The 26,696-nt window shown below is 38.2% G+C and overlaps 1 protein-coding gene across 5 annotated transcripts in view; it reads right to left on the bottom strand.

The window, feature by feature from the left end:
• The window catches only part of ADGRV1 (adhesion G protein-coupled receptor V1), a 295,085-nt gene that overhangs the window by 82,276 nt on the left and 186,113 nt on the right, over nt 1–26,696 (bottom strand). For all 5 annotated transcript variants that reach the window (XM_040542002.1, XM_040542004.1, XM_040542003.1 and 2 more), the window contains one exon: nt 8,298–8,414. In XM_040542002.1, the coding sequence (XP_040397936.1) occupies nt 8,298–8,414 (117 nt within the window). The remainder of the gene's footprint in view (nt 1–8,297; nt 8,415–26,696) is intronic.

Below are 26,696 nucleotides of genomic sequence, written 5' to 3'. Positions count from 1 at the left end.
ATGATCAACTCCTCATCAAGCAGCATAAAGAACTTAAAGACATGTATGAATCGAAATGAAAAAGTGGAATAGCTAACATCTCTTGAAATAACTGGTCATATAAGTATGGAAACCACTCAAGTAGAACAAAATATTCAGAGTTTTACTTGGATTTTTGCGTTTGTCGTAAGAAGTTAATAGAAGAAACATTTTCCAATGTGGTATGGTTTTTGTTATGCACATTTGTTACTGTTTTCTACTAAAGACCCAAACCATCCATGATCAGAATGTTTTGCAAAACATTTCTTCAGCGCCTCTACTTCAAACCAATTTAAGCTACAAACTATACCAGCTACAGCTGTGCTTGTTATAAAATTATTTCTTAGCCTCCTTTATGTGATAAATAAAGGATTACTTTTACCTTTTTCTAGCTAAAACACATCTAATTCAAAGTTGTGCCTCGAGGGTCTCTTAATATTCAGAGCAGAGAGGACAGACTTCTTCAGGCACCCAATGATCCTTACCCAATCATATTCATACCTCTCCACTGAATTTCATATAAGACAGGAATATAATAATGTTGATTTATAATGTTTCATGTAATAATGTTGATTTATGTGCTTAACTCGCAGCTGTCTATTGCTAGGATAGGTGAACCCCATATTCAGAGACAAGAAAATTGCAAAGAAAAACAAATATTTGTGTTTGTGAAATTTTGCAGATTCCCTTCAGCCAACAGGTTGTCTAACATGTTGTTCAGGCAGGCTGAATTTTTACAATCAAGTACTTAATTACTGCTTTGTGGATTGCTTATGCAAGTCTCAGCAGTGAATTTTTATTATAGGTGTTGTTCTGTGATTGATAGAGCATGAGCATACAATACTTTCTATCATGGATCATAAAGCACATTACATTTGCTAACAACTTGTTTTCAAAAACAATTATTAGTTTAGTAAGCATTTTTGAATGCTGCCCTAAAGACTGACATTTTGTATGCCTGGTGTATGTAGTTATATTAATAATATAGGAATTATTATGACGTTTGTTATTGTCATTTGGTGACTGGTGCTATGTGAACAAAGGCAAATTTTGTTTTCCTTGAAAGAACACAGGAAAAACCTACTGAATAATTGTAACTTTCCTGTGTAACTTAGCACAGAAAAAAAATAAATTAATCCCATTACTGGACATTCATAGGAATAAAATATTGAACAGATGAAAATTTGGGGAAAGAATCCACACAGAGTTTGTGAACATATTTTTCATACTTACTGGCTGTTCTCTTACAATGCACTTTTTTTACTTTCACATGAAATTGAGAACTTGAATTCAAGATTTTATTTGTCACCTTATTCTAATAAACATTCCCTGTTCTCAAAAGAAATGGATGGATGTTAGCTGTGCAGTGAAACATGAGTGAAGAAATGTTCAAATTACGTGTCTCTGTAATTGTGACTAGGCTGTGCTTCAAACTGAGTGTTTCCAGACAGCGAATCCTTCAACCAATCTATGCCATTATGCTCAGGGATTGTTGGTTCTACTATTTCTGACTACCCAGAGAATATTGTTCTTGGCCATGCAAGTGAGATTGCTTTCTAAGAAACTGTACTTAATGTCCTTGCTCCATGTTTGTTTAGTCATATTTACCTGTCTCACCTCATTTGTCACAGAAAACACGTTTAAAACTAGTACTCCAGCAAAGACGTAAGGGAGTTTGGGTTAGTTTGCTGTTTCCTGTGCAGTGACATTTCTATCCTGATAATTACAAGTTCTTGTCTTCCACCTTTTGAAGTTCCAAAATTAAATCAATGAAATGCAAATACCGGTGCTAATTTTAGCAAATCGTTTCCTGTTGCCAGGCTGCAACAATAACCAGTCCTACAGAAGAATAAAACATACAGTCCACTTCTCGACTGCTCAGGTGGAAGAACAAATGTATAAGTTGTTATTGTTCTGACGCAGGATACGAAACTACTACAAATTCAAATAGCACTCTAATGAAACAATGCTAAGGTAAGTGAACCTTTTTTTTCTTTTTGAATGAGGTAATCAATTGAAATCACCTTCCTGAAACTCGAATGCTTTTTATTTCTTTGTTCATTCATTTATCTTTAGTGATACCTGTGGATTTCAGGTAAACATTAGCTGCAAGACTTTAAATAAAAGTTTTCCCTGCTCAATGGGAAAGCTTCTATTTCCCTACATCCTTCTTTTTACGAATAGCCACAGCTTTCATTTTTAGAGTGGCCGCGTGGTTTTTTGTAATTCCTTTTTGTAAGCTGGTAAACAGCTCATTAATCATGCTAAAAAAAAAAAAAAAAAAAAAAAGAAAAAAGAATTAAACATTGTAAAATAAGTAATTGTCTTACAAGTCTGCAACAAATTTATTAAAAAAAAAAAAAAAAAAAAAAAAAAAAAAAAAAAACAACCAACCAAACAACAAAAACTTTGGTTACCATAGGTTACCATTAAAAATCCACAAAGGACAAGGATTCAGGTATGGGTGACATCAAGCTCATGATATTCACTCTGGTTTGCTTTGCTTATTGAACTGCCACTTTCTCTGCTTACTCCACTTTTACAATGGATCAAAACAGAACAAAGAGTCTGCCTTTTACTGTAATCTTTCTCTGTGTCAGAAATTACAGCTGAGGACTACATAAATTTCATTCTCTCCTCAAAAGACAGTTTTCACCATTATTGCACTCTTGTTCTTTCTTTTTCTCTTTTTTTTTTTTTTTTTTTGTTAACAAGTTAGAAAATGCCAAAAGAAGAGAGTCATGTTTCCTGAAAAATGGTTGTCACAAGAACAACAGAACACTGAAAGGCACCCTTAGTTTGTCCCCCTAAGATGAAAGCACAGACTGCATTTGAACATACAGGCTTATGTTGTAGCAACATCCATTTGTATGTGGGGACATTTGTAAGAAGGAAGTCTTCTGAATTTCAGCATTAGTACGAGGCAAATATTTCAGGCTAAATTCATGCTGTGGGCACAAAGTGTAATATACACCTTGCTTACTCCTTTCCTTCTGCAGTCAAGACTGCCTCATCCTTGAAAGACTGAGTAATGTCATTAACATTCTGCAACCTACAGAAATTGCCTTTGGTCATAAAATGGAACTGGCTGATGTGGTTTCCAAGTCTCTCTTCATCACATTTGAAAAGCCCTGGCAGTCAGGTGAAGTCCCTGGTGACTGGAAAAAGGGAAACATCACTCCCATTTTCAAAAAGGGTAGAAAGAAGGACCCGGGGAACTACAGACCAATGAGCCTCACCTCTGTGCCTGGCAAGATCATGCAACAGATCCTCCTGGAAGCAATGTCAAGGCACATGCAAGACAAAGAGGTGATGTGAGACAGCCAGCATGGCTTCACCGAGGGCAAATTGTGCCTGACCAATCTGGTGGCCTTCTAGGATGGAGTGACTGCATCAGTCGACAAAGGAAGACCGACTGATGTCATCTACCTGGACTTCTGCAAGGCCTTTGAGATGGTCCCACATGACATCCTGATCTCCAAATTGGACAGAGATGGATTCGAAGGATGGACCATTCAGTGAGTAAGGAATTGGCTTGAAGGCCACACCCAGAGAGTGGTGGTCAATGGCTCCATATCCAGGTGGAGGCTGGTGATGAGTGGTGTCCCTCAGGGGTCTGTCTTGGGACTGCTACTGTTTAATAGCTTTATCAATGACATAGACTGTGGGATCGAGTGCACCCTCAGCAAGTTTGCAGATGACACCAAGCTGGGTGGTGCAGTTGATACAACAGAAGGAAGGGTTGACATCCAATGGGACCTGGACAAGCTTGAGAAGTGGGCCCATGTGAACCTAAGGAGGTTCAACAAGTCCAAGTGCAAGGTGCTGCACCTGGCTCAGGGCAATCCCAGACAGGAGTCCAGACTGGGAGAAGAAATCACTGAGAGCAGCCCTGCAGAGAAGGACTTGGGGGTTCTGGTGGACAAAAAGCTCAACATGAGCCAGCAGTGCGTGCTTGCAGCCCAGAAAGCCAACTGCATCCTGGGCTGCGTCACCAGAGGGGTGACCAGCAGGGCGAGGGAGATGATTGCACCCCTCTGCTCTGCCCTGGTGAGGCCTCACCTGGAGCCCTGCGTCCAGGTCTGGGGCTCCCAGCACAAGAAAGGTGTGGGGTTGTTAGAGCAGGTCCAGAGGAGGGCCACAAAGCTGATCAGAGGGCTGGAGCACCTCTCCTGTGAATAAAGGCTGAGAGAGCTGGGGCTCTTCAGGCTGCAGAAGAGAACGCTTCACAGGGAGACATCGCTGAGGCCTTCAAGTACCTGTAGAGGGCTTACAAAAAAGATGGAGAGCAACCTTTTGCTCGAGCAGATAATGATAGGACAAGGGGGAATGGTTTAAAAGTAAAAGAGGGGAGATTTAGATTAGAGGTTGGGAGGAAATTTTTCACTCAGAGGGCGGTGAGGCCCAGGCCCAGGCTGCCCAGAGGAGCTGTGGATGCCCCATCCCTGGAGGTGTTCAAGACCAGGTTGGATGGGATCATGAGCAACTTGGTCTGGTGGGTGACATCCCTGCCCATTGCAGGGGGGTTGGCATTAGGTGACCTTTAAGGTCCCTTCCAACCAAACTCACTTGTTTATTCTATGATTCTATGAAATCCACGCATAAAATCCAGGAAGCAAGACAATACAATACAAAAGGAACACTCAGACAACCTTGTGACAAGGATGATTTGATGTACCCTTTGTTCTGCCTCTGCAGACAGCCCTTTCTGTCCTTCTGCCTCTGAGGTCCTTTCTGTTCCTGCATTTTGGCAAGCATGTGGGCAATAACTGTGTGGGTAGCATAAATAGTGATATCAAATGCAAGTTTACAAGAAGCTAAAAATGGAAGAAGAATTAGAATACTGTGCTATGTGTTTTGTTATTGCAACCATTAGTAAAATATAATAATGTTTAAGCATCTAGCTACATCTAGTAACATGCAGGAGATACATAGACTAGGACAAAAAAGTAAGGAAGTTGTCCTGGAATCTAGAAAATGAAGGATCTGGACTACAAAAATGAATATGTATAGTCCAACTTACTATTAAATTTGAGTTTTCCAATTGACATTTGTTGCCTGGAAATGTTGCTCAGTCACCTTTTCATCACTTAATATTTTCTGGATGTTTCAGCTCATAGCAAGTTGCACACATCTGCACACAGCTCACACTCAATGGTCATGTTTATCTACTTCTGTGTGCAGTGATCAAGCCTGGCACTAGCAAATACGTATAGAGTGATCAGGCATATGCACTGTTCTGTGCAGCCTTGCAGATGGCAGAGTGACTGCATGAGCAATACAGAATCTGTTCTCATATTTTCACTGGTTCCCAGACAGAATTATGTAAGTCCCATGTAAGTATAAATGTATTATTAATTCTGCACACATGATCTGTGTGTTCTAAGTATACAATGCTGAGAAATACAAACAGCAACGCAGAAATATAACAGAAATACAAAATGTCCCATGAATTTAAACCTGCCATTCAGACAGCTGTAGCATCTAGATTTTCCCTGTCCAGTTTTCCCCTAGATCCACAGCTTTTTCTAATAGTGCTGTGGGGACCAATTCAAGCACAGAGATGTCCCTGTCACTCCTTTAGGGTGCTGTCATTGCTTCCTCAAGGCTTTGGGTGGAAATGCAAATGGAGAATGAATGACAAGGAGGTCTTGACAGCAGAGTAAGGCAATCTGTCTCCATCCCTACTGCACTATTAACAACTGAGATTCCTAATGATATGGACTGCACTGTAACCAAGATAGCTGTTACAATTCAGAGGACAGTCCCCTCCTCTCCCAAATTGTGTCAAAGAAGGCTGACCCATCTGCCTACTCCAAACTATCCCTATGTCCAAGGCACTGTTTCTCTACTGCAGAACAAGATAAAGATGAGATACACCATCAGTATAAGGAAATTCAAGGTTCAAGCCTGTATCCAAAGAATGGTATTGAAACCCAAGTCTTCTCATAGGTCAGTTGAGGGCTCCAGTCTACAGAAAACTCAAGGTCTTCTGTTGATCTGAGTCATCAGACTTGAATCACAGTAGGGAAAGAGATGCAAGAAGTAGCAGCTAGAGAAGTTCCTGCTCCAATAAATATATAACTATTTTTATAAGCTGGGACAGTTCCAACAAAATTATTACTGCAAAATAAACAATTGCTAGGAAGTTAATTCACTTAGTTCTGCTATGAGAGATATAAATTCAGGACCTACTCCCTATCAAGAGGATTAGATTGCAGCTGAGGGCTGGATTCATTTACATTTCAGATGATTTCTTTCCTTTTGGGTCTTTCAAACTACAGAAATTATTCACAGATGAAGACCTGCACCTAGAAAAAGGGCCATTCCCCTTAATTCTGAGTTTTACTCCTGGCTACTTGTCAGCTCATCACTCAGCACCTTATGAACGATTCCCTCTTAAGCACCTTTGTCACCTCAAATTTGCATGAAGAGTCCTCATAACTAATACAAGCCCGAGGCCCCACAAAATCAAATGGCACATACAAGTTCATAGGATTTGGCAGAAGTTTATTCCAACAAAAAATAACAACAGATTTCAACTATAGCCGTAAAAATGACCAGCTGTTAACAGTCAACACTTTTTTTTGTTGTTGTTGTTGTCATTATAAGCAATTAATCCTTGGAAGAGCAAGCATTCCAAAAGGGAATTATCTGCTACTTAATGTAATGTAACACCCGTAGAGTGGGAACATGAAGTCCTATCAAGCCACTTTGCAGTCAAAACATGAGAAACCCTAGTAAAGTGGTAATTTAAAAGCATTAATTTGCCTGTCCAAAATAGGAAACATTCAAGTGCTCTGAAGTGACTTAGAAATGAAGTAAATGAGGAGCTGCGAAGAAGACTGAAATATATCTACAGGTCACAAAATAATTTAGGTTAGTCAACCTAAGAGAATGTCATACACCAAACAAGATGAAGGAGGAGAAGAAGAAGAAAAAAATCAGTATTGACAGAGTGAGCAGAAAGAAACATCCACTAGGGAGAATACTTTTTCTGGCTAACTGTATACATTCAGGGGAAAAGGAAAAAATGACAATAAAAGAGCATTACTAGAGCAGCATTACTGCCTCACTAGAGACAAAGCAGTTCAGACGTCTGTTCAGTATGGACCAAACAAACCAAGGATAGCACTGCATTTTTAGCAACGATTGCAAAAGCAACATAAATGACAGACCATCTACATCCACATCTAACTATACCACAACACACACACCACATTAAACAGTACCTAAAACACCCATTCACCCCTTTCTCCATTAAGTCTGTAATGTGCTTTTAGATGATTTATTTGCTTCTCTTCTTAAAAAGCGCTGTTAGTTAGTCACAGTAGAGCTGTTGAACAGCCTGTTAGGGTTCTCAGTGAATGTCAGCCTGACACAATCCCAAGAAAATGCCTGATACCACATGAATATCACTAGAAGAAAAAGTTGCATTTGGATATATACCATAATTTGCAGTTCCTTGTTTGGTCTGACAACCTACATATTAGAGAATTGGTATAGTAATGTACATGGCTACATCTATAATGCTAAATGCTACAATAAATGTGCTATAGTGAAATCCTATTAAAATAACAGACAAAAAAAAATCTCATAATTTATGCATTACTGTTACATGTACATTTTTTTGAAGAGAGTCTGATAATGTGTTTTCCAAACAACCTCACAGGTTGCTACTTTGACTGAGTTACAACTGATACTTTTCCATGACAAATTTGATTGTTCATGGTCTTCCACATAAGTTCAATTATTTTCTCTATCATGTACTGTTGTATAATACATCAAAATTCTGGGAGTATCTACGAATGTATATATTCCTTATTTTAATGCAATCTTATGAAGCTATGTTTGTCATATTATACAAGTCTAATGACTAAAACACTACTGACTCCAAAAGTGACTGTAGTTTATACTTGCATTTCAACTTTAAGAGACTGTTTCAACAGACCAAAGAAGAGACATTTAAAAAACCAATAAACTCCAATAAAACAGTTTTTCAGTGTTTTGAGACAATAACTTCTATAGGACAAAGTGAGATTATTATGCAGTTGTAATGGATATTAGGGGAAAAGTCTTGAATATTTACTCTGACACTAGGTTGAATAAAGAATATATAATGCTTTGCTTCCCCAGCAGTATTGAATTGCAGATACATATGTATAGTAAGAAATAATAGAATCACAGTTTAAGTATTAAGTTTTTTAGTATTAAGTATTAATATTAAGTATTTTAAAGAGGTTTTCAGAAGAGGGGTGAAAGAGGATTTTGAGACTAACCTGAATAAGCATCCAGCTGAACTGGCAGAGGTAAAGGTAATGCGTAACAGATGCAAGGGCAGAGCAACTTTCCTCTGAGAGATGCTGGCTGAGGTAAGCAGAGGCCAGGAATGAAATCTATAAGAGAAAAATAAACACATATTGAAACCAAACAAGATTATCTTAATAATAATGATGAGGGAAAAGATTATGTTATCTTCAGTTTGAAAGTAAAATATACAGTAAATTACAGTTCCAGAGGCTGAGCAGAACCTTGGAAAAATACATTTAATATTCATCCAAAAGAAATGACCCTTTAGCAGCATCAGCCACAAGACCAGCTTCACACTTCTTGAAGAAAACTCATATCCATTACATCCATATCTGAAAAGACTGTGGAGAGATTTAATTTTTATTGTTTAATGTTGTTACTCAGACTATTTACTATGCAACATTGGACACCAGATTTTGAACTGAGGTTGGAGATTTTCCTCCATAAAAAAGGAGAGACATTATCTTCTGATTTCAGTAAGGACAGAAATTTTATTGAATGGTATGAAAAATAGTTTACTGATATCATAAATTTGTTGTGTTTTTCAGGTATGTAATTTTTTTTCCCTGCAAATTGTAGTTGTGCAAATATATTGTTTAAAAACCTTCATTGCTGTTTAGACTTCATATGGACGTATTACCTTCCACCTTTTCCTGCTCATTGTCTTTTTCACCCAGATGACTTTTCTTGATTTGTCTTCTATTAGTATGGATGACAGGACATGAGGACCCCAAATCTCCTCCAATTCTCACACGTACAAATCTGATTGTTCTTACTTTGCACCACCGTGAGAGGACAAGTGGGCCCACAGTTTTCCAGAGTCTGAATCTAGAATGTGTAAGATCTATCCAAGCTGTAAATTTCAGATAATGCTCATTTCCAGGAGGTCCAGAAAAAGCAACACACCAGCACCTGGGCTTAGCTGTCTCACTGGAAATTTTTATAATGTTGCATATGTCACCACCCCATTATGTATAACTCCGGAATATCACATACAAAACTACTATAAGTTCTATCAGCTTTCAAAAACCCCAAGCAAACAAACAAAAAAAAAAAAAAAAAAAAAAAAAAAAAAACCACAAGCAAACAAACTCAGGAGGCATTAACTGCCTTCCACACTGTCAGCTGCAACATTATACCCCATCACATAACATGGTAACAGTGGGTAAAAGCGAGTATGAGCCTTTCTGCCATTGCCTAAGAGCAGGCCAGGATTTCACACTCACCAGAAAGCTATAAATTATTTTCCACAAACATGCCAAATATCAAGGGACAATATGTCAGTGGAATAAGCAGCCAATCCGTTGTCTAAGGTATAAAGGTATTCCACCACTGACTCTGGCTGCACTGAACGCTACTGAACAATACCGATATAAAATTTAATATTAAAACACATCTCAGAAACTTTCAGCTTTGTCTTCTGTGAATTTATTTAAGGAGGAAACAATTCTACAAGCAGGCCTCATTAAAGAACTACAGTGTTCACATAAAGAAAAGCTTAGTTTACCTACTGAATGCCTGCAGTAACTGATGATTTTTTCCTTTCCATTACATAGAATACTATTTTGAGCAACAGCTCATTAACTTGTTGGTAATACAATTTGTAGACTGTGCCGGCTGCTTTAAAACAGAGTTAGTGAAAATGTTTTAGGAGATGGGTGGAGAAGGAGCTTCAATTATACCAGATGAGTTGGTATATACCTGGGCATCGTATTTATAAGAGAAATGCACTCATACCCAGTGTCTTTTCTATAAAAATATCTTTATAAAGGCAGTTTTATTGACAAACACTGCAGCAAATAGGTATCTGTCATGCAGACAATGTTATCTAAGAATGAAATGAAAGAATATGAATGAGCAACTAGGCAACAACTGGGCTAAAACCTATTGCAAGATGGATTTCATTATCTAAAGAAAACAAATGCACTTTTAGTATTCTGTGTGGAGTTAATGAGGGTTCTGCTGGGAACTGAAGCTTGGCCATAGCAACACAACCACTTGGTTATTAAGAGGTTAATACACAGCCTAATACAGACTGCACTTTGCCAAGTGCTGACACTGCTGAAACAAATGTCATTGTCTGGAGTGGGTTAAACACAATTGAAACTTGTGTGCAATAGCTGCCTTCCACTGGGGATAAACACAAGAAATGTTTGTGTAAACAACTGTGCAGCACCAGCTCGCTCAAACCACACCAACAGTGCTTTTCCCAAATGCTTGTACTCACAACAAGCTAAATACAGCATGCAGGTGGAGGGGCTTTGCCAGCCTTTGTTCCCAGAAGGTTCGTCTATATGTCAAGGGCAGATTGTCACACTGGAGACAAAGGAGGGATGAAAGGAGAAGTCCTGGGAACATGTTTTTGGAACCTTCTGGGCTGAATGTTGGCTTGCAAGAGTTTTGTATCTGCAAAGAAAGTGTCACTGCTAGCTTTTTCCTGTGTTTCAATAAAAATTATTTTTGTATATTAAAATAATAATAAAAAAGAGGTACCTTGCTCTGCCAAGAGTTTTCTAACAAAACAAGGCTAAGAGGCCAAAGTTTTGCTAAGCTTGTGTTCCTGTCATGGATACTGACCAATGTTGGTGAGATAAAACAGCATTGAAGCTGAAGTAATCACTCATCTAAGAAATCATTGTAATTAATATCATTAGAGTGTCTAGACAAAAAAAAAAAAAAAAAAAAAAAAAAAAAAAAAAGAGGCAAAGAAATATCTGTTATTCTCGTATGATTCTTATCTTGCATCTTGGGCAGAACATACAAGTGCTCTACTAAGACCTGGATTATAGCACAGGTGGCAAGCCGTATTTTGAAATGTTGGTACGAGAGGCTGTACTTGAACTGTGCTGTTCTGACAAACACTGGCTGCATCGTGACTCACAGCTTAAAATGCAACGCACTGCGACTTACCAGAAACACCAGGACTGCAGGCCACTAAACAGGCCTCTCTCTTGTAATCCCTGGGATGTTTAGGGAGACATTAAAAAAAAAAAAAAAAAACACCTTCCAAATAAATCGTTCCTTACTCCTTACTGTGTCATGCCTTCTGTACTTCACTAAGTTTTAACTGCAGTGGGCAATCTTTTGTACTGATGAACCTCTTACTTAATAAGGGAAAGATGTACCTCATATTGGAATAAGTTTTTCCCTCTTGCAACATTAAAAAAAAAAATATAGGGAGTGTTCCTCTTGGTACCAATTGTTCAGAGCTCTGTTTATAGAGATCATATGATTGCAAATGTCCCTTTGCAAATAATCTTTGTAACCTGCCATTTGGTTCTATGCAGAGATTATACACATAATGTTTCTGCCTGCTACTCAGTCAGTCTTGCCCACAAAATGATTTAAGTAAAGATAATAACTGACTTAAGTCACTCACATAGGAGACTGCTCATTTTGTTAATTTGTACGTGGTATTTCTGTGCCACACTCAAAATCAAAGTGATAGTGTACCACACAGAAGATTCTTCATCACAAAATTAAAAGAAAAAAAAAGTTTGTTTTTTTTTTTTAAAAAAAATAATACACAAAAATAAAAAGCAAAGAGATCTTTGACAAGGTTCCTATCTGATAGTCATTTACTCAGTAAATTAACCAAAGGATACTGCAATTCCTTTGTAACACTAAGATAATTACCTAGCAATTATATGCAAGGAAATTAAAACCTGAGCATTCAACCTAGGTCCTCACCATCAAATGAAAAATGAATAAAAAACAGATTGTTTACAAAACTGAACATTTGTGTATGAAGATGGTATTTTTGAACTGTCTCACTCCTCTTCTAGTTATGAGCCTTCCAGTTTCCAGCTTGCACTTGTTTGTGGTCAGCTTCTATCTGTTTGTTCTGCTGGAAGCCTTTCCTGCGCTAGACAGCATTTCATTTTCCCTGGGGTTTGTGCTGTCATGAATGCAGGGAAAGCAGTTCTTGTGCGGAAGTCTTTGCAGTGTGCATACCAGTTTTGTTCTCCGTTTCCATACCAATCTTGCTTTGATTCTGTGTGTCGTGAGAACACTCACTCAGACTTGGATGAAGAAGAGTTACAGAGGTCTCAAAAGATTCTCATCCAGCAATTTTCTTAACTTCCTGTCTGCCCTGAAAATGCTTCTGCTATACAGCATTACCGTTACCTCATGATCATCTGCTACACCCAGCTTTTCTTCTCGTTTCAACCCCTTTCATGTCCCGCTCTACTCTGCGCTGGTGCGGCCTCACCTCGAGTACTGTGTGCAGTTCTGGGCACCACAGTACAAAAAGGACATAAAACTGTTGGAGGGTGTCCAGAGGAGGGCGATGAAGATGGTGAAGGGCCTAGAGGGGAAGACATATGAGGAGCGGCTGAGGTCACTGGGCCTGTTCAGCCTGGAGGAGGCTGAGGGGAGACCTCATTGCAGTCTACAACTTCCTCGTGAGGGGGAGTGGAGAGGCAGGCACTGACCTATTCTCCGTAATCACCAGTGACAGGACCCGCGGGAACGGTGTTAAGCTGAGGCAGGGGGAGTTTAGGCTGGACATCAGGAAGAGGTTCTTCACCGAGAGGGTGGTCACACACTGGAACAGGCTCCCCAGTGAAGTAGTCACTGCACCAAGCCTGTCTGAATTTAAAAAGCAATTGGACTGTGCGCTTAGTCACATGGTCTAAAATTTTGGGCAGACCTGTGCAGTGCCAGGAGTTGGACTTGATGATCCTTATGGGTCCCTTCCAACTCGGGATATTCTATGATTCTATGACTACCTCTTGCCAGGGAGAAATGTTTTGCTGTTAGCCTGCAAGTTACAACTTTTCCCTTCGGTCTAGCAAATAGCACCATATTTCATGATTCAGCCTTCAAAGCTGCTCACATCTTTCTCCACGCTACCCAATACCACTTTGTAGTGTCAGTGCATCTCTACTTTATGCCGTCAGTGCATTTTGCCCAGGCATGTTGTTTTCTGTTCCACGGACTGGTCCCTTCGTATCTGTGAAATGCCTCTCATCACTCACTGCTCTCTCACAGCTGTCTTCTTCCCATTACTCTGTCCCTTCCCACACTGGACTAATCCTCTTCTATTATTATTTTACTAATTATGTGACATGTATTTATCTCATCAAAGAAAAACATCAGAGTAGTCTGGCCTGATCTAAGCTGAAACACAGGGGAGGTCTTATTATACCCTTCATTTATCTCTGTGCCTTTTGATACATTTTTTTTTTCTGTCATATTTTTTCTGAAGCTGAATTAGTGGTCCTGCAGTCGTCAAGATTACTTCTCCCTATTTATCTATTATTTTTTGGTCACAGAGTAGCACTCTGAATTGAAGGACTTGTGAAAAATACATGCTACTAGACCTGCAAGGTCTCCTACCAGCATTTTTGAAGTCGGTAATAGGGATGCTTCTGTTCCAGCACATGAATGCACCTATCCTTCAGGTTCCCCTCATGCCTCAGTAGGTGCAACCTTCACACCAAACTATTCACTCTATCCTCTATCTTGCCTTTATTCCAGTGGCAATCTTCAGAGTCACTCACTATCTTCTCTGAAATTATGAAGATTTTCGCTTTGTTAGTTTGGAGTCATAATTAATATTAATATTTCCTTTTCCTGCCTCATGGCACATTTTTTACCAGAAATTTTGCATTATTTTATCTTAATTTATATAACTAGAAAAAATACCAAAAATTCCACACAAGACTACACTATTGTCATATAACGTGACTAACCACATGTATATGGCACATTCATTTATGCCAACTACAGGTGATGCAGGGAAATCAATCGACTTTCTGTTGCTAAAAGAATTTATTAAAATATGAATTCAGAATTAGCAGAGCTAGATTTTGTTTGTTACAGAAAGTTACAGAGAAAGCCTAAGTGAGAGCTGCCTTTCAAATATTGTATAAAAGAAAAAAAAAGGAAAGACATGAAGGTTGAATTGGCATTGACCATGCCAATCAGCCAAACAATAGTCGACTGAGAAGTAGATTGGCTCAAACTTAAATAAGAAGAAATAATACATAAATTGAATACAAAATAGCAGTAATTATGGTTTGCTATGGTAAGTGTGGATATGCTACCATATGATGGACTTTAAAATGAGAATAAAGCATTTGATGGGTGGAAACAAATCTTATCTTTACTTTGAACCATAAAAGTAATGACCTTAAACTGTGTACATCAGACCAGAATGGTTTGTGCCTGTTTTTGGACAATTAGAGTATGTACAAAGCTCACATAATTTAGAGCATAATATAATATTTGGTCACTGTACGATCAAATCAAGACTTATGCATGGGAAAATTTACCTGTGCACAGAGTTGTGAGTGACTGCCTTTGAAGAAACTTAAATATTAATGAATTGCTGATTATTACTTTCAGCATTTCTCATTCTGAGTGCAGGCAACAGCACAAATGTGGTTTTTCAAGTAGCATTGAACCATACAAATTTGCAATGGTAACTGGGCATCACAGATTTTCATCAACTCTACCGAACACGTATTTCTCTGCATTTAGAATTTTGAGAGTGATAACTCCACATAGACATCCAAAGTGTCAGTACTTCCTCTTTTGCACTTCAGCCTGCACTGCATCTTCCACCAATTGTTCTGAACTTGTTTCTGCATTACAATAGTTAACAGTGTGACATCCCTCCAGAACCTTTCCACAGAAATGTAGTACATTTACTGCATTTGGAATACTTTGATGAAAGAAGATTCATTTGTTTTATATTTAAATGATTATTTCTCCTTGCTTTTTATGGCAAATTATATTGTATCATCTATTCCTGGTCAGAGAATATGCAATGCCCAGTAAGGAGGACAGGAACAATTCCTGTTGAAATCCATAATAAGTTAACCATGTTCCCCTCAACTTGAACCAGTCCATCTTAAGATTCTGTGCAGATATTTCAGCCTACAATTCAAGAAGCACTGACAAAGAAATATCTTACAATGATCAAGGTATATCTGATGTGATATTAGCTACACAGCTCCTTCACAAATACTAGAAAACTGATGCTTTCAGCATTGATATTGTAAATGTTCAGATAAATCCCCTAAACAGTGAATAAAGGGTAGAAGTGAAATAACAGAGCAGTGAAGTGTAATCAAAACCTGTTGTAATTTTAAGAATTGCAACAAATATTTTCAAACACGGAGAACAGGTCTGAGAGTAACAATCTTTGCCTTGCATTGGAAGAAGAGCTGAGGAAGCAGTATGTTGTTTGGGGGACAAAGAGGGAGAACAAATTGCTCTGCTCTAGAGCAAAAGCCGCAGAGAAGGGTAACCCAAGCAGGTGCAAAGGGCATCAAGCAGCAGAACAACACAGGGTGGGTTCTGGAGGAGCACGCAGGAATAGGTCCTATGCATCTGCTGGTTTCACTTTCTCATCCAAGCAGGAAGCACCCCTGCCTTCTACATTTCTTCTCAGACTTCCTGAGAAAAATATCCTTTCCCACCGGGAGAAGCCCACACACCAAGCTGACAAATGAAGAGCATGTCAGTATACTTATGCTGCATTTTTTGTAATTTCTGCCTCACAGTACGAATTCACAAAGCTTTACACATTGCCTTCTTCTAGCCATAAATGTCTTCCTGTAGGTCTTACAGAAACTGATCCTGACAGTGGCCATTTCATTTCTCACACTAAGTAAAAATATTTGCTTTATTAATTTTATTCTTTTCTAATCCAAAATTTATTTCTCTGTTCCAGAAAGGGAAAGATTATCTCCTTCCTTGTACAACTTGCTTACATGCATTTCTACTAAAGAAGAAAAGAAAACAAAGAGCCCAGCCACATGCTATCTGTCCTTATACCAACAGAATCTCGTAAGAGGAAGACTATCACAGGCCGAATTTACTGTGGCTTGTTGGACTTAATTGTGATGAACAATAACATAGGAAAATAAGCACATAAAAACTCCCATGTGCTCACCGAACTGCTCTCTTCTGCTTTGAATTTACTTTATATGGGTAAAAATCCTGGGGTACCCTCCAGGACACAGGGACAGTGCTTAATAATAGTGCACATGAATCATACTTTTTGTTACTGTTTGGTAGGTCAGGACAGCACTGATGTGAGCCAAGTGTTCTCTCTGTGTTTTGTGTTCTGATATTAAATGCTGGGACAAAAATACCAACAAAGGATGTACCAAAAATTCTGGAGATTTATGGACACAAGCAACAATTCTAAGTCAGACTTCCTGGAAAAAGTAACAATACAACACGCAGCATGTTTTAGAGCACAGAGAAAAAGAGGTTATATAATTTAGAAGATTCAAAACACAGCATTTAACTAGGTCAAAAGAAAAGTTCAAAAACTAACTTTTCATCTCATCTTTCTTCTATATCAAAGCACAAATAAAGACTTAAGTTCTTATGTGAATTTATACATGTGCTACATGACTTCAGTGGTCATGAAATTGTTTCAGAAACCACCATAATTCAGGTGGTGGTGCTTTGCAACTGCCACCAGAAAAATAATACACATATGTTTAGCTTTATTTCTTTTGTCTTCAGTTGTGATAATGAAGATCTATTTTAACATGTAAGTGCCTTATGAACAGCAACTCTGAAGTCTTATTGGGTAGTTTGCATTGTATGTTTTAGAGACATTTTTGTTTTTATGAATTATTTGCCTATAGCATGCTTATTATATATCACTGCAAACTGGCACCTTAAAGTAAGAAAAGCTAAATAGCTGACTCAAATAAAATTGCTAGAAATACTGATGGCATATTTACAACACAGTGACCCATGGTGCTTTTGCATAAAGATGTTTACACTTTATTAAGCAGCAGCAGAACTGGCAACCATTTTAAGCAGTGATTAGCCATCAGCAACCATATGTTACTCATTCCCTTCCCCCAGCCGAGCAGGATGCCAGTTGGTTTCATGCTGGGTTCACTCTCTGCCATTCCCACTTCCCATTTTCAGGCTCAGGACTTTTTTGCTTCCCCAGGCAAGGCAGCCAGCAGTCAGAGGGTGCAGGATGGAGAAGAGGAGTGGGCGAGGCACCACGATTGAGAGCACATCAGCTCGTAGCTGGCTGTGCAGTGGCAGCTGGAAGCCTCAGGAAAGGGCTGGGGTAGCTCGCATCCTCTGCAAATACCAGACTGTGTGGTCAGATGTAGCATGGTTTCTCCTCTGTTCCAGCTGTGTCCTTTACAGAGGATGCATTGAGCAATACATGAGAAGTTATACTTGATTTTATTTTATTTTTAATAAAGAAAAATAAGGAATAGTAGGATCTTAGCAGGTTGTCACCAATTTAGTTTTTATATACAGATTCAGAACAATGTATCTGGCATAATTGCCTATAATTTGTATTGGACCTGGTCCAAAGATGCAAATTGCTTTGTCACTTGTTACAGAACACAAGCCAGACCCCATGAATCCCACTGCAAGGTCCTCAGCAACACAACACTTCTGCCTAAATGATGCAAACAGAAGCTGGGAAAGCTTCTTTTTGCAACCATAGGAAACATATCTGTAGTCTTTTCCAGCCTTCGTTACAGGGCACTTTTCTGATCACTGAGCATTTACTATGGTAGGATCTGCCTCCTACTGTTTTCTATCTAGAAACTCAGATTACACCCCAAGTAGACCTGCCATGACAGATTAATTTGTTCTAGAAGCTTCTCAAGTGAGATATATATACACTTAGAAAGTATGTAGGCTAAAACTGTTGCTAATGTGACTTTTCACTTCCTCCATTTCTGGATATAGTTTTTCCTGAAGTTCAGATGTCAGTCTCCTGAAATAAGTGCAAGACAGCAGGAGCATTTATTAGCTCTCAGCTGAATTTAGGAATCTATCCAGGGTCAGCAATTTATGATGTTAGGTAGATAACTGCAAAGGAAAAGCAATTATTAACTCTTGATGCCCTATGCAGATAGTTACCTTTCTCATTTTCATTTTTTTTCTCTAAAATCACTCCCTATAGTCTTGACCACGGCTGGAGTAAACTGCAACTCTGTTTTGGCCTGCATTCCTACAGGAGATTTCCCTGTGAAGTAATGACAATACAATGTAGGGCATCTTCACCATAAATTGGGGTCAGGGTGCAATCTGGGTAGGCCCCTGGTTAATATTTTATGTGTGATAGCAAAGATCTCCCATGCTTCTCTATGTGATTAGCCAACTGTAAAGGATAAATGTTTACCCATCTTCTTTAAAAAGAAATAACGAAGACGTAATCATAGACACAGTGTATTCTGGCTTCACTATGCTTCAGCAGCCAACCTCCACCTACAAATTCATCTCCTTGTATGGGTCGGAGATCAACTTGAGGGATTTCTCTTTTCTTCTTCAGTTAACATGACCTAGGTTAAGCAAAGACCTTCTAGTTAAACTGCTAAAGGTAATCTGAGATATGTTTACAGAATTAGTAGCTGTGTAAGCAGCTCAAAAGCAGGTATGCTAAAAATGTAACCTCTAGAAGAAGGCTGATGGTGGTAAATGGTTATGCTTATCATCAGTACCTCTGTTGGTAGAGCATGTACTCTCTAGAGTATTAAGAAGAAGAAAAAAAAAAAGAGTTTTAGATATAGAAATCAAGATCTTCACAAGACTATGGGACCTGTCTTCATTTATTCATTGGAAAGACTATTCTAAGAAGTCTGGTATGATATGAGAGAATATTTAATTGGAAGAGTTCAACTTTCGTCAGACATTTTTGACACATATGGAAGTTTACTTAGAACAAAACAAGCATTCTTCAACAAAGGCTAAGAAGTAAACTTCCTTGATCTACTATTATTTGTAATCCATGATATTAAAGAAATGCTGTTGTTATTTACATATTTATGGCAACATTTGATCCACATTTCTTCCAAATATCCAAAAATGGCCTAGAGTATGATTACCTCAGTGACCGGTATTATATATTGTGATACACGTATCTCTAACTGTCTGCTTTCTCTGTGCAAAGACTTCACAATTAAGAAGCAGAAAGCAGCTTCCCTCCCCAATAAAAAATAAAAAAATAAAAAATAAAAACAAAAAACTTTGGATTTTAGAATAGAATCCTTTGGATTATTGTGTTAAAGGACAGATTGAATTTTGAGCCTGCAAAGATCAATGTGAATTCACAAATAGCATAGGCTATAAGAAGCAGTAAAGATTTAAGATAATTTCATTTGAAGATAGGATTTTTCAGTTGCCTATAGTAATACCATCACAAGCATGCCAGCTGACACAGAGTATTAAATCATATTAAATAATCTCTTAGTACTCATAGTTTATCTGTTTTGTACAGACTCACCTCAACTGTAAACAAGCCAGGGAAGGAACTGGGTCACTAGTGCTCTAAGCAATGGCTTAGATTAAAAACAGACAAACAAGAAAAATGCATAAAGTATGCCAAAAAGATAAGGATCCTAGAATTGTGCCTAACCTTAAAGCATTAACATAGATTAGGTATCAAGTACAATTTCTTGTACTGAGAGAATACTGTAAAAATACATTCCAGAGTGTGGTTCAAGTATTTATAGAATTTGGAAGTCAAGTCGCCTGGTGCTGGACTTTGTTCAGGGGTACAGACTTACCTGTTTTTTCAAACTCAAGCACAGAAACTTCCTCATCTAGCTAGAATCTGTGTTCTGTGTTTCTTCATGAAAACGAACTTTGGAGAAAGTTATTTATTCATAAAATAAAATAAAATAAAATAAAATAAAATAAAATAAAATAAAATAAAATAAAATAAAATAAAATAAAATCTACTTACTTTCTTTATGTAAACGTGATTTCTAAAATAAACTGTTGTTTATTCTGGAGTAAAGCATCTGCATAGAAAACTAGTCAGAACAATTACTCTAATGCTTACTTTGCTTGATATTTACTTGATATTTAGTGACTAGAATTTCCGGTGAGCACTGGAGAATAGAACAGTTTCTTTAACAGTTTCTCACTGGGTTAGCTTTGTAGAATGTATGTTAATCTTAATTCCTCTTCATCTGTGTTGGAAACAAAATGGGACCATATGTCAAGGTATGCAATCTATGTAGATATCAGTACAATGAGTATGCAGACCACACAGTAACTTCTTTGCCTAACTAAGTGGACTTGCAAATAGCAGTTAAAAGCCAGACATAGCAAAATTTCTCAAAATAGAAAGTGTATCAAGTTTAATTCTTTTAAATGACCTCTCACATGTTTTTAAAGAGATTTCTATTAAGGCAGTAATATTCACATAGATTTTCGTATTAAAAAAATAACTAAATACTACATAGGAAATTAGACAGCTGTGCACCAGGCTGGGCTATATAGGTTCATATGGTCTCATTCCTGTTTCATGGTCAAGATCTCCTGTCAAATACTAAACAAATTTGAACATACAGTTCTATGCTGTCATCAAGTCATCTGCTTTTTCAAGATTTCTGTCTTAATTCCTTTCAATTTGAAACATTAGTTTGGTAAACTAGTACTGGGGGGATGCTAAGAATGAAGCACTTAAACATATTCCATGCTTTGGGCAACATTTTGATCATGTTTTCATTTACTGTGTTTACTAGCTTCACATTTCTAATGGACATTCATGGAACATCAGGATCAGTTTGTTAAATTTATGTAGTTTATGTAGAAGGTGGGACAAAGGCTGCGATGTGAATATTTTTGTTTCACAAGACTTGAGATATTGCATAAACTTTCTTGTTCTAACAAATCCCCAAACTGTGTGTAGGAATTAGAGTTAAAAGGGTCTTTTATCTGTCACACCCAAAGCAGCCAATAGCCACTGATTTGTACTCATCATAGCTAGGTGCAGCTGAATTTGAAGCACTGTAAATGTTTTAAGCTACAGGAAGTAAAACAAGTTGTAATAACTTCTAAATGCTGCAAGTAGAAAGACATACTAGTGTCCTTGGATTATCTCATTTATAAATACTTTTCCAGCTGATTCTTTCCAACATTTTTAATATTCAATAGCTTTGGATGTGAATAATGGTCACAGGATTGCCTGATGACTTGAGAGAAGCTGTAGGGCCATGGGCTTGCCTTTCTGTATCTTGCTTTATATGGAATCCCTTGGTCCAAAAGCACTTAACTGCATCACTTGGGCTTCTATTGAAAACTAACAGAATATCCAAATAAGCCTGCTCTGTTGTACTCAAACACGAACACAAATTTACTTACTAGAAACTCATTTTGTAGGGAATCTATAAACCAGCTTCCATTTGCAGGTACAGTAGGACATAAGGACAAGAAAGAACATATAGACTCCTGATTCCATCGGAAAAGTTTAGTTATTCTCAAAGGAGGCCATCTGACATCATGGGACAGACAGGGAGAGTACAGAGGCAGGAGACTGACTTGGCTATTGAAAATTGTAACTAGGATGGGACAGGTCAATAACGCATTTCTGCATCTGCATCTTTTCTCTGAAGATGATACATAAGATCAGATTTTATAGTCTTCACTTGTGTTGAAATGCTGTTTCCTAGCCTTGACGGTGACAGGGATGGAAAAGCAGTGATTCAGGACATGTCTCACACTGGAGTTAAGGGCACACCAGTAGGTTTATTCCCAGGCTGTCTGAGTTAGCTGTGTGGATGTGGAAATAGGGGTATGATGGCCCTGCTAGGAAAACTAAAATAGTTGATGACTTTCTGGGTAGAAGTGACCAGCTAAAAAAGAGAGCTTACATTAGCCACAAGACATGAACAGGAAAGCCTGGGAGAACTCTAAAAGCCCAATTTAGGGTTCAGCCTAAATCTAGCAGGGAACATGCAGAACAGATCCTGCACTAAAGGAAATCTTCGGTCTTCAGCCCAAAAAGCTGGGATTAAAGTATATTTGACAAAAGCAAAAAAGTCTTCCAGTGCCTGGGTTGCAAGGAGATGTGGGACAAACTAACAAGTCTGGATCAACTCTGTATTAGCAAATTTCTCAGGGAAAAAGTCATTTGAAAAAGGAGCCAGAACTTACTGCTTCAGAATGAACTTCTCAAAGCCTTACACTGCTATGAACAAGGCAGTTGATAACTACCGGGGAACATTCGAGATCTCACCAGAATGAGGAAGAAAAACCTCTTCTCTCAGAGTAAAACTGACAGTGTGATTTGGGTCTATTTCTACATCTTTAACTTATAGGAATGTGTTTTAAAATGAAAATTCAGACTCTATGCTTCTGTAATAAGCTATTTCTAAATTATACAACCCATGTATTGCAAAGACCCACACTCAGACACGGGTAAAAATCGACCCATGCAGGCTTCCTTGCAGTCCCAATCCAACTGGTTGGGCAAATAAGACCTCCTAGAGAGAGATCATTGTTTGCATCAGATATGAGCAGCTTCAAGAGTCTTTTATGACCACTGGCTATTGGTAACGAGCCTGCAGTTACGGGACACTGCACATGAGAGAGGCTGCATGGGGCAGTCAGCTTTAGGGAAAACAAATTTGTGTTAACATCCAGCAGGATTTGAGCCCAAACTTTTTTAAACAGCTCCCTGAAACATAGTAGTTATGTCATAATGTGAATATATGTATATACATATTTTTGAAGTAGTGCTTATTTGTTGTTCAAGAAAGGTGGAGTTCTGGTCTTGTGACAGCTTCAGTTTACTGTGGGCCGTGTGGTAGGCCCTGCGCAGGACCTGGTGTGGCTGAGGGAAATGGCAGCCTGCTGTGGTGCCATCACCTCACCTTTGCTTATAAGCCCCTCAGGCCCCAGCAGTGGAGAAGCACTAATAACCCCCATACGCTCCTCTTTTATGCATTGCAACTGCATTTATTGTTTCCAGTTATGTGATCCACCAAACCCACCTCGTAAGAGGAACAAAGCCCGTTTGTGATCGGGCAGCAATTTAGAAATATCTTCAGCTTCCTTGTGTCAGATGAAAAACAGAAAAAGCAATTGGAAACATTTCAAATCCATTTCCAAATGAACCTCCTTGCACAAAAATTGCTTTTAGGCAACAAAGCATTTCAAAGGTAGTTAAAACAACAGGGAATTTTTAGGCTCGAAAATGTTTTGTACTGTATCTTCCAGAATAGTAAGGAAAGTTTATGACCCTACCATCTGACAATTAAGCATGTTTTTTGTTTGTTTGTTTGTTTTTTTATTCTATGGTCTTAAAACCGACATCCAGAAAATTCTATATACCAACAGTTGACTGACAGAAAACAAATAGCAAGAATAGACAGTCTGCTATGACTTCATAGGACATATACTGTATAACGTAGTGCAATGAAGGATTCTCTTCTGAAAACATTCAGAGTCAGAGGAATAAGTTTCTTTGGCTTAATTCTTTTTCTTTTTTTTTTCTTTTTCTTTTTTTTTTTTTTTCCCTGGGAATGTTTTGAACACTGAATATGTTCCTGTCACTCACAGCACAGAGACCAATTTCCTCTTGATTGGACCAGAGTCAAACAACTTAAGATCTAAGCTCTTTAAAAAGAGCTGTTTGTGAGCAGATAGATGCTTAGCCCAGTTTACATTCCTTCCCTGAGGTGACTGCAGTTCCTCTGCAGCTCTGTCACTGTAAAACTGAGAGCTGTTTATGTTCTGCAGGCCCAAAACAATGAATATTTCTCACAGATGTATGGTAATTTTGCAGGCAAAAAAGCCAAGACAGAAAACAGTTCTGAAAAAACAGCTTTGAGGAACATCCACTTAAATCAAATATGCACGCAAAAAAAAAGGCCAAACAGAATGGTATTGTGTCTGGGCTCGTATACAAGAAGGCAAACACCCTCTTGACTTAACTGATACTTCTAAAGCAATTAATCACTACATTTACTTCAAAGAAGTGAACAAAAGCACTTTTTCTGTAGCCTCTTTTTTTTTTTTTTTTTTTTTTTTTTTTGGGAGCATGTCCTTATCTTTCATTGCAACACAAACCAAACACAAAGAATGTTTGTATTAAACAGTCACACATCTTAAACCAATCACCTTTTAGAGATTGTTTCTGTATTTAGTCTCAACATTTTGCCTGTTCCTACAGAAACATGGATGTTTTGCTGAGAGCAAGTGCTTCAAACACTTCCTATACTCAATCATACTAATAATAGCAAATACACTCCTCAGACCCCTCCCACGTGTAAAATTAATCAACACTAGAAGGTCAAAAGTGCATAAAGTAGCTTACGAACCTTAATTTATTCACTGAAATGACCTCACTGCCACATATTTGGCCTGTTTTTCTGTTTCTTCTTAATATGTTCACATCGTCAATTACTGTCATTGAAATAACTTCTGAACTCCAAACAGACAATGACTCTGTGCCACTTCCATACTGCATTTGTGGATGAGTTTGCTTGTGCTCCCTTCTAAATAGCAAAACAAAACTGATTTTGTCATGTCAAAGAAAAAAACTTAATTTGCTGAGTTAACCACGTCTGTGCAGGTCCTTTCCTGCACTCTCCCCCTCTGCACGTCCCCATTCACCTACCCACCTTGAAAAGTTATGCTAGCAAATACCTCAGCTGTCCACAGGCCCTTTGGCACAGTGAGGGCAGACCTGCTCTGCCTGGCAATTGCCCTCGTTACATAAGACCAACTTTTATTTGTTTTATAGCTTGCACACAGATGTGATTTTATCTGCCTTATGCTTCAGGTCCAGCTGACAGTGAGCTAGCACCAGATCAAAAACCATGCAGTTGGGCTAACACTCTATAGCACTTGACAAAGTAATTCTTGCTGAGAGGCTGGGTCCCACATTAATTTGAAAACAAAGCAACTCTAACTGCAACTAAGCAATGTTTGCTCAGCTCTGGCCTGAATCCAGCTTGAACCATGTGAAGTCTATACTTATTTCTGCCATGAAAGGACTACACAGGCATATCCTTGCTCTCTCAGGTCTGATGAATAAAATGTCACTGGAAAAGATCAGGTTCATATGCTTCATCTTTTGCATTACACAACCACTATGATGGGAGTTTAGGGAAAAGTATTATGCAAACAGGTAGGGTTCTCCTATTTTTTTTCAGCAATATCAGGCTGCTGTGATGTCCCCTTTGGGTCACAAGGAACTGACAAAGCTTACAGTGAAGCAAGGCCATTCAGTGAGGTAGTAACTTTTTGCAAACCAGCCACTTAGAAAAAAAATGCAGAAGTTGAGAGACAGAAGCACTTTCTTCAGTTCTTCTTCACAAAAATGTTTGCATATTACAAGACTTGTCTAGTTTCTCCAGCTGTGCTAGCTGGTGTAATAAAAGACATTATCTCGTCCCACATTTTTTTCTAAGAGCAAACTGAAGCTACAGTGGTATTATTCCATGAATCATATTGCAATTTATCATATCCTCTTGAATGTGAATATCTGTACTTTTTATTTGTTTGGATGCAAGTACACAGCATGAAAATATAGGAGGGAAATGGATACAAAAAGAGGTGTACACCCTATGCCAGGCTTGACCTTTCATACAGACGCAGAACCCTAACTGCAGGTTCTTCTCTGCTACCCTGGTTTGAACACGGTCATCAGCCAAGCTGAGAATCTTTCTCGGAAGTAATTTTGAGTTTAACTGAAAAACTTAAGCCCCATTTTGTACTCCAAATGATGTCATTTCAACCTGTTCTTATTACAAAGCATAAATTAATAATGGGACTAGTTTCCTCTGTCTTACTGCATTTAAGTGCATATGTAAAACCCTAAGGTTACAAAAATAAGAATTTACACAAAAAAGTGAACCCAAAATTCCATTAATATTTTCTGTTCACAGTCTCATACTTGTTTACTTAATACTTATTTTCTTCTGATATCTGTAACATCTTGCAGCTATTGATATGACTGCTCAAGACAGAGCATTAATTCAAAACATTAGGGAATGTGATATAGGAATCCCCTTCATTCCCTACTCATGTAAATTAATTGCTAAGCAAGTCCACATAGAATAGCAACAAAAACAACAACAAAAGGAATGAATTTGAAGAAACATCAGTCTTCTGAGCATTCAGATTGGAGTGTGTGTAAAGACTGCCTCTCAGTGGGCATATCTGTTTTCATTGTGAAAGTGAAAGTCATCTAATTAAGTGGAAATCCCCCATCATCATGTGTGTTCTAGTGGTTTTGTCACTGCCTAAGTTAAACAGATCTGCAGGGAGATAGCCATCAAGCATTTTGCCCAAAATGCAAAAATTCATTTAATTTACTATATTTTTGTGTGCAGCTGTACCTATCAGAATTCCAATAGTGAGGTCTTTCCAGGAGTGAGAAAGGCTCTTTATGGACTGCACATGTGTAAAGTGATCTGTTCTTCAAATCAGAGATTACTTTGGCTATTTTTCTAGATTTGGTTCTCTTTCTATTTTTCAGAAAAGATGGATTCAACAGAGATTTTGGCAAAGGTCCTAAATTTATCTTTTTACCAGACATATCAACTCATTCCCCTTCAACCAAGTCCATGGGTAAACAGCATTGTTCTGCTCTCAAAATGCCTACCTGGCACCAA

Source organism: Cygnus olor, chromosome Z (assembly GCF_009769625.2).
Source record: "Cygnus olor isolate bCygOlo1 chromosome Z, bCygOlo1.pri.v2, whole genome shotgun sequence".
Lineage (NCBI taxonomy): Eukaryota > Metazoa > Chordata > Aves > Anseriformes > Anatidae > Cygnus > Cygnus olor.
Note: the sequence above shows the minus strand (reverse complement) of the source record. Positions and strands in the feature narration are given on the sequence as shown.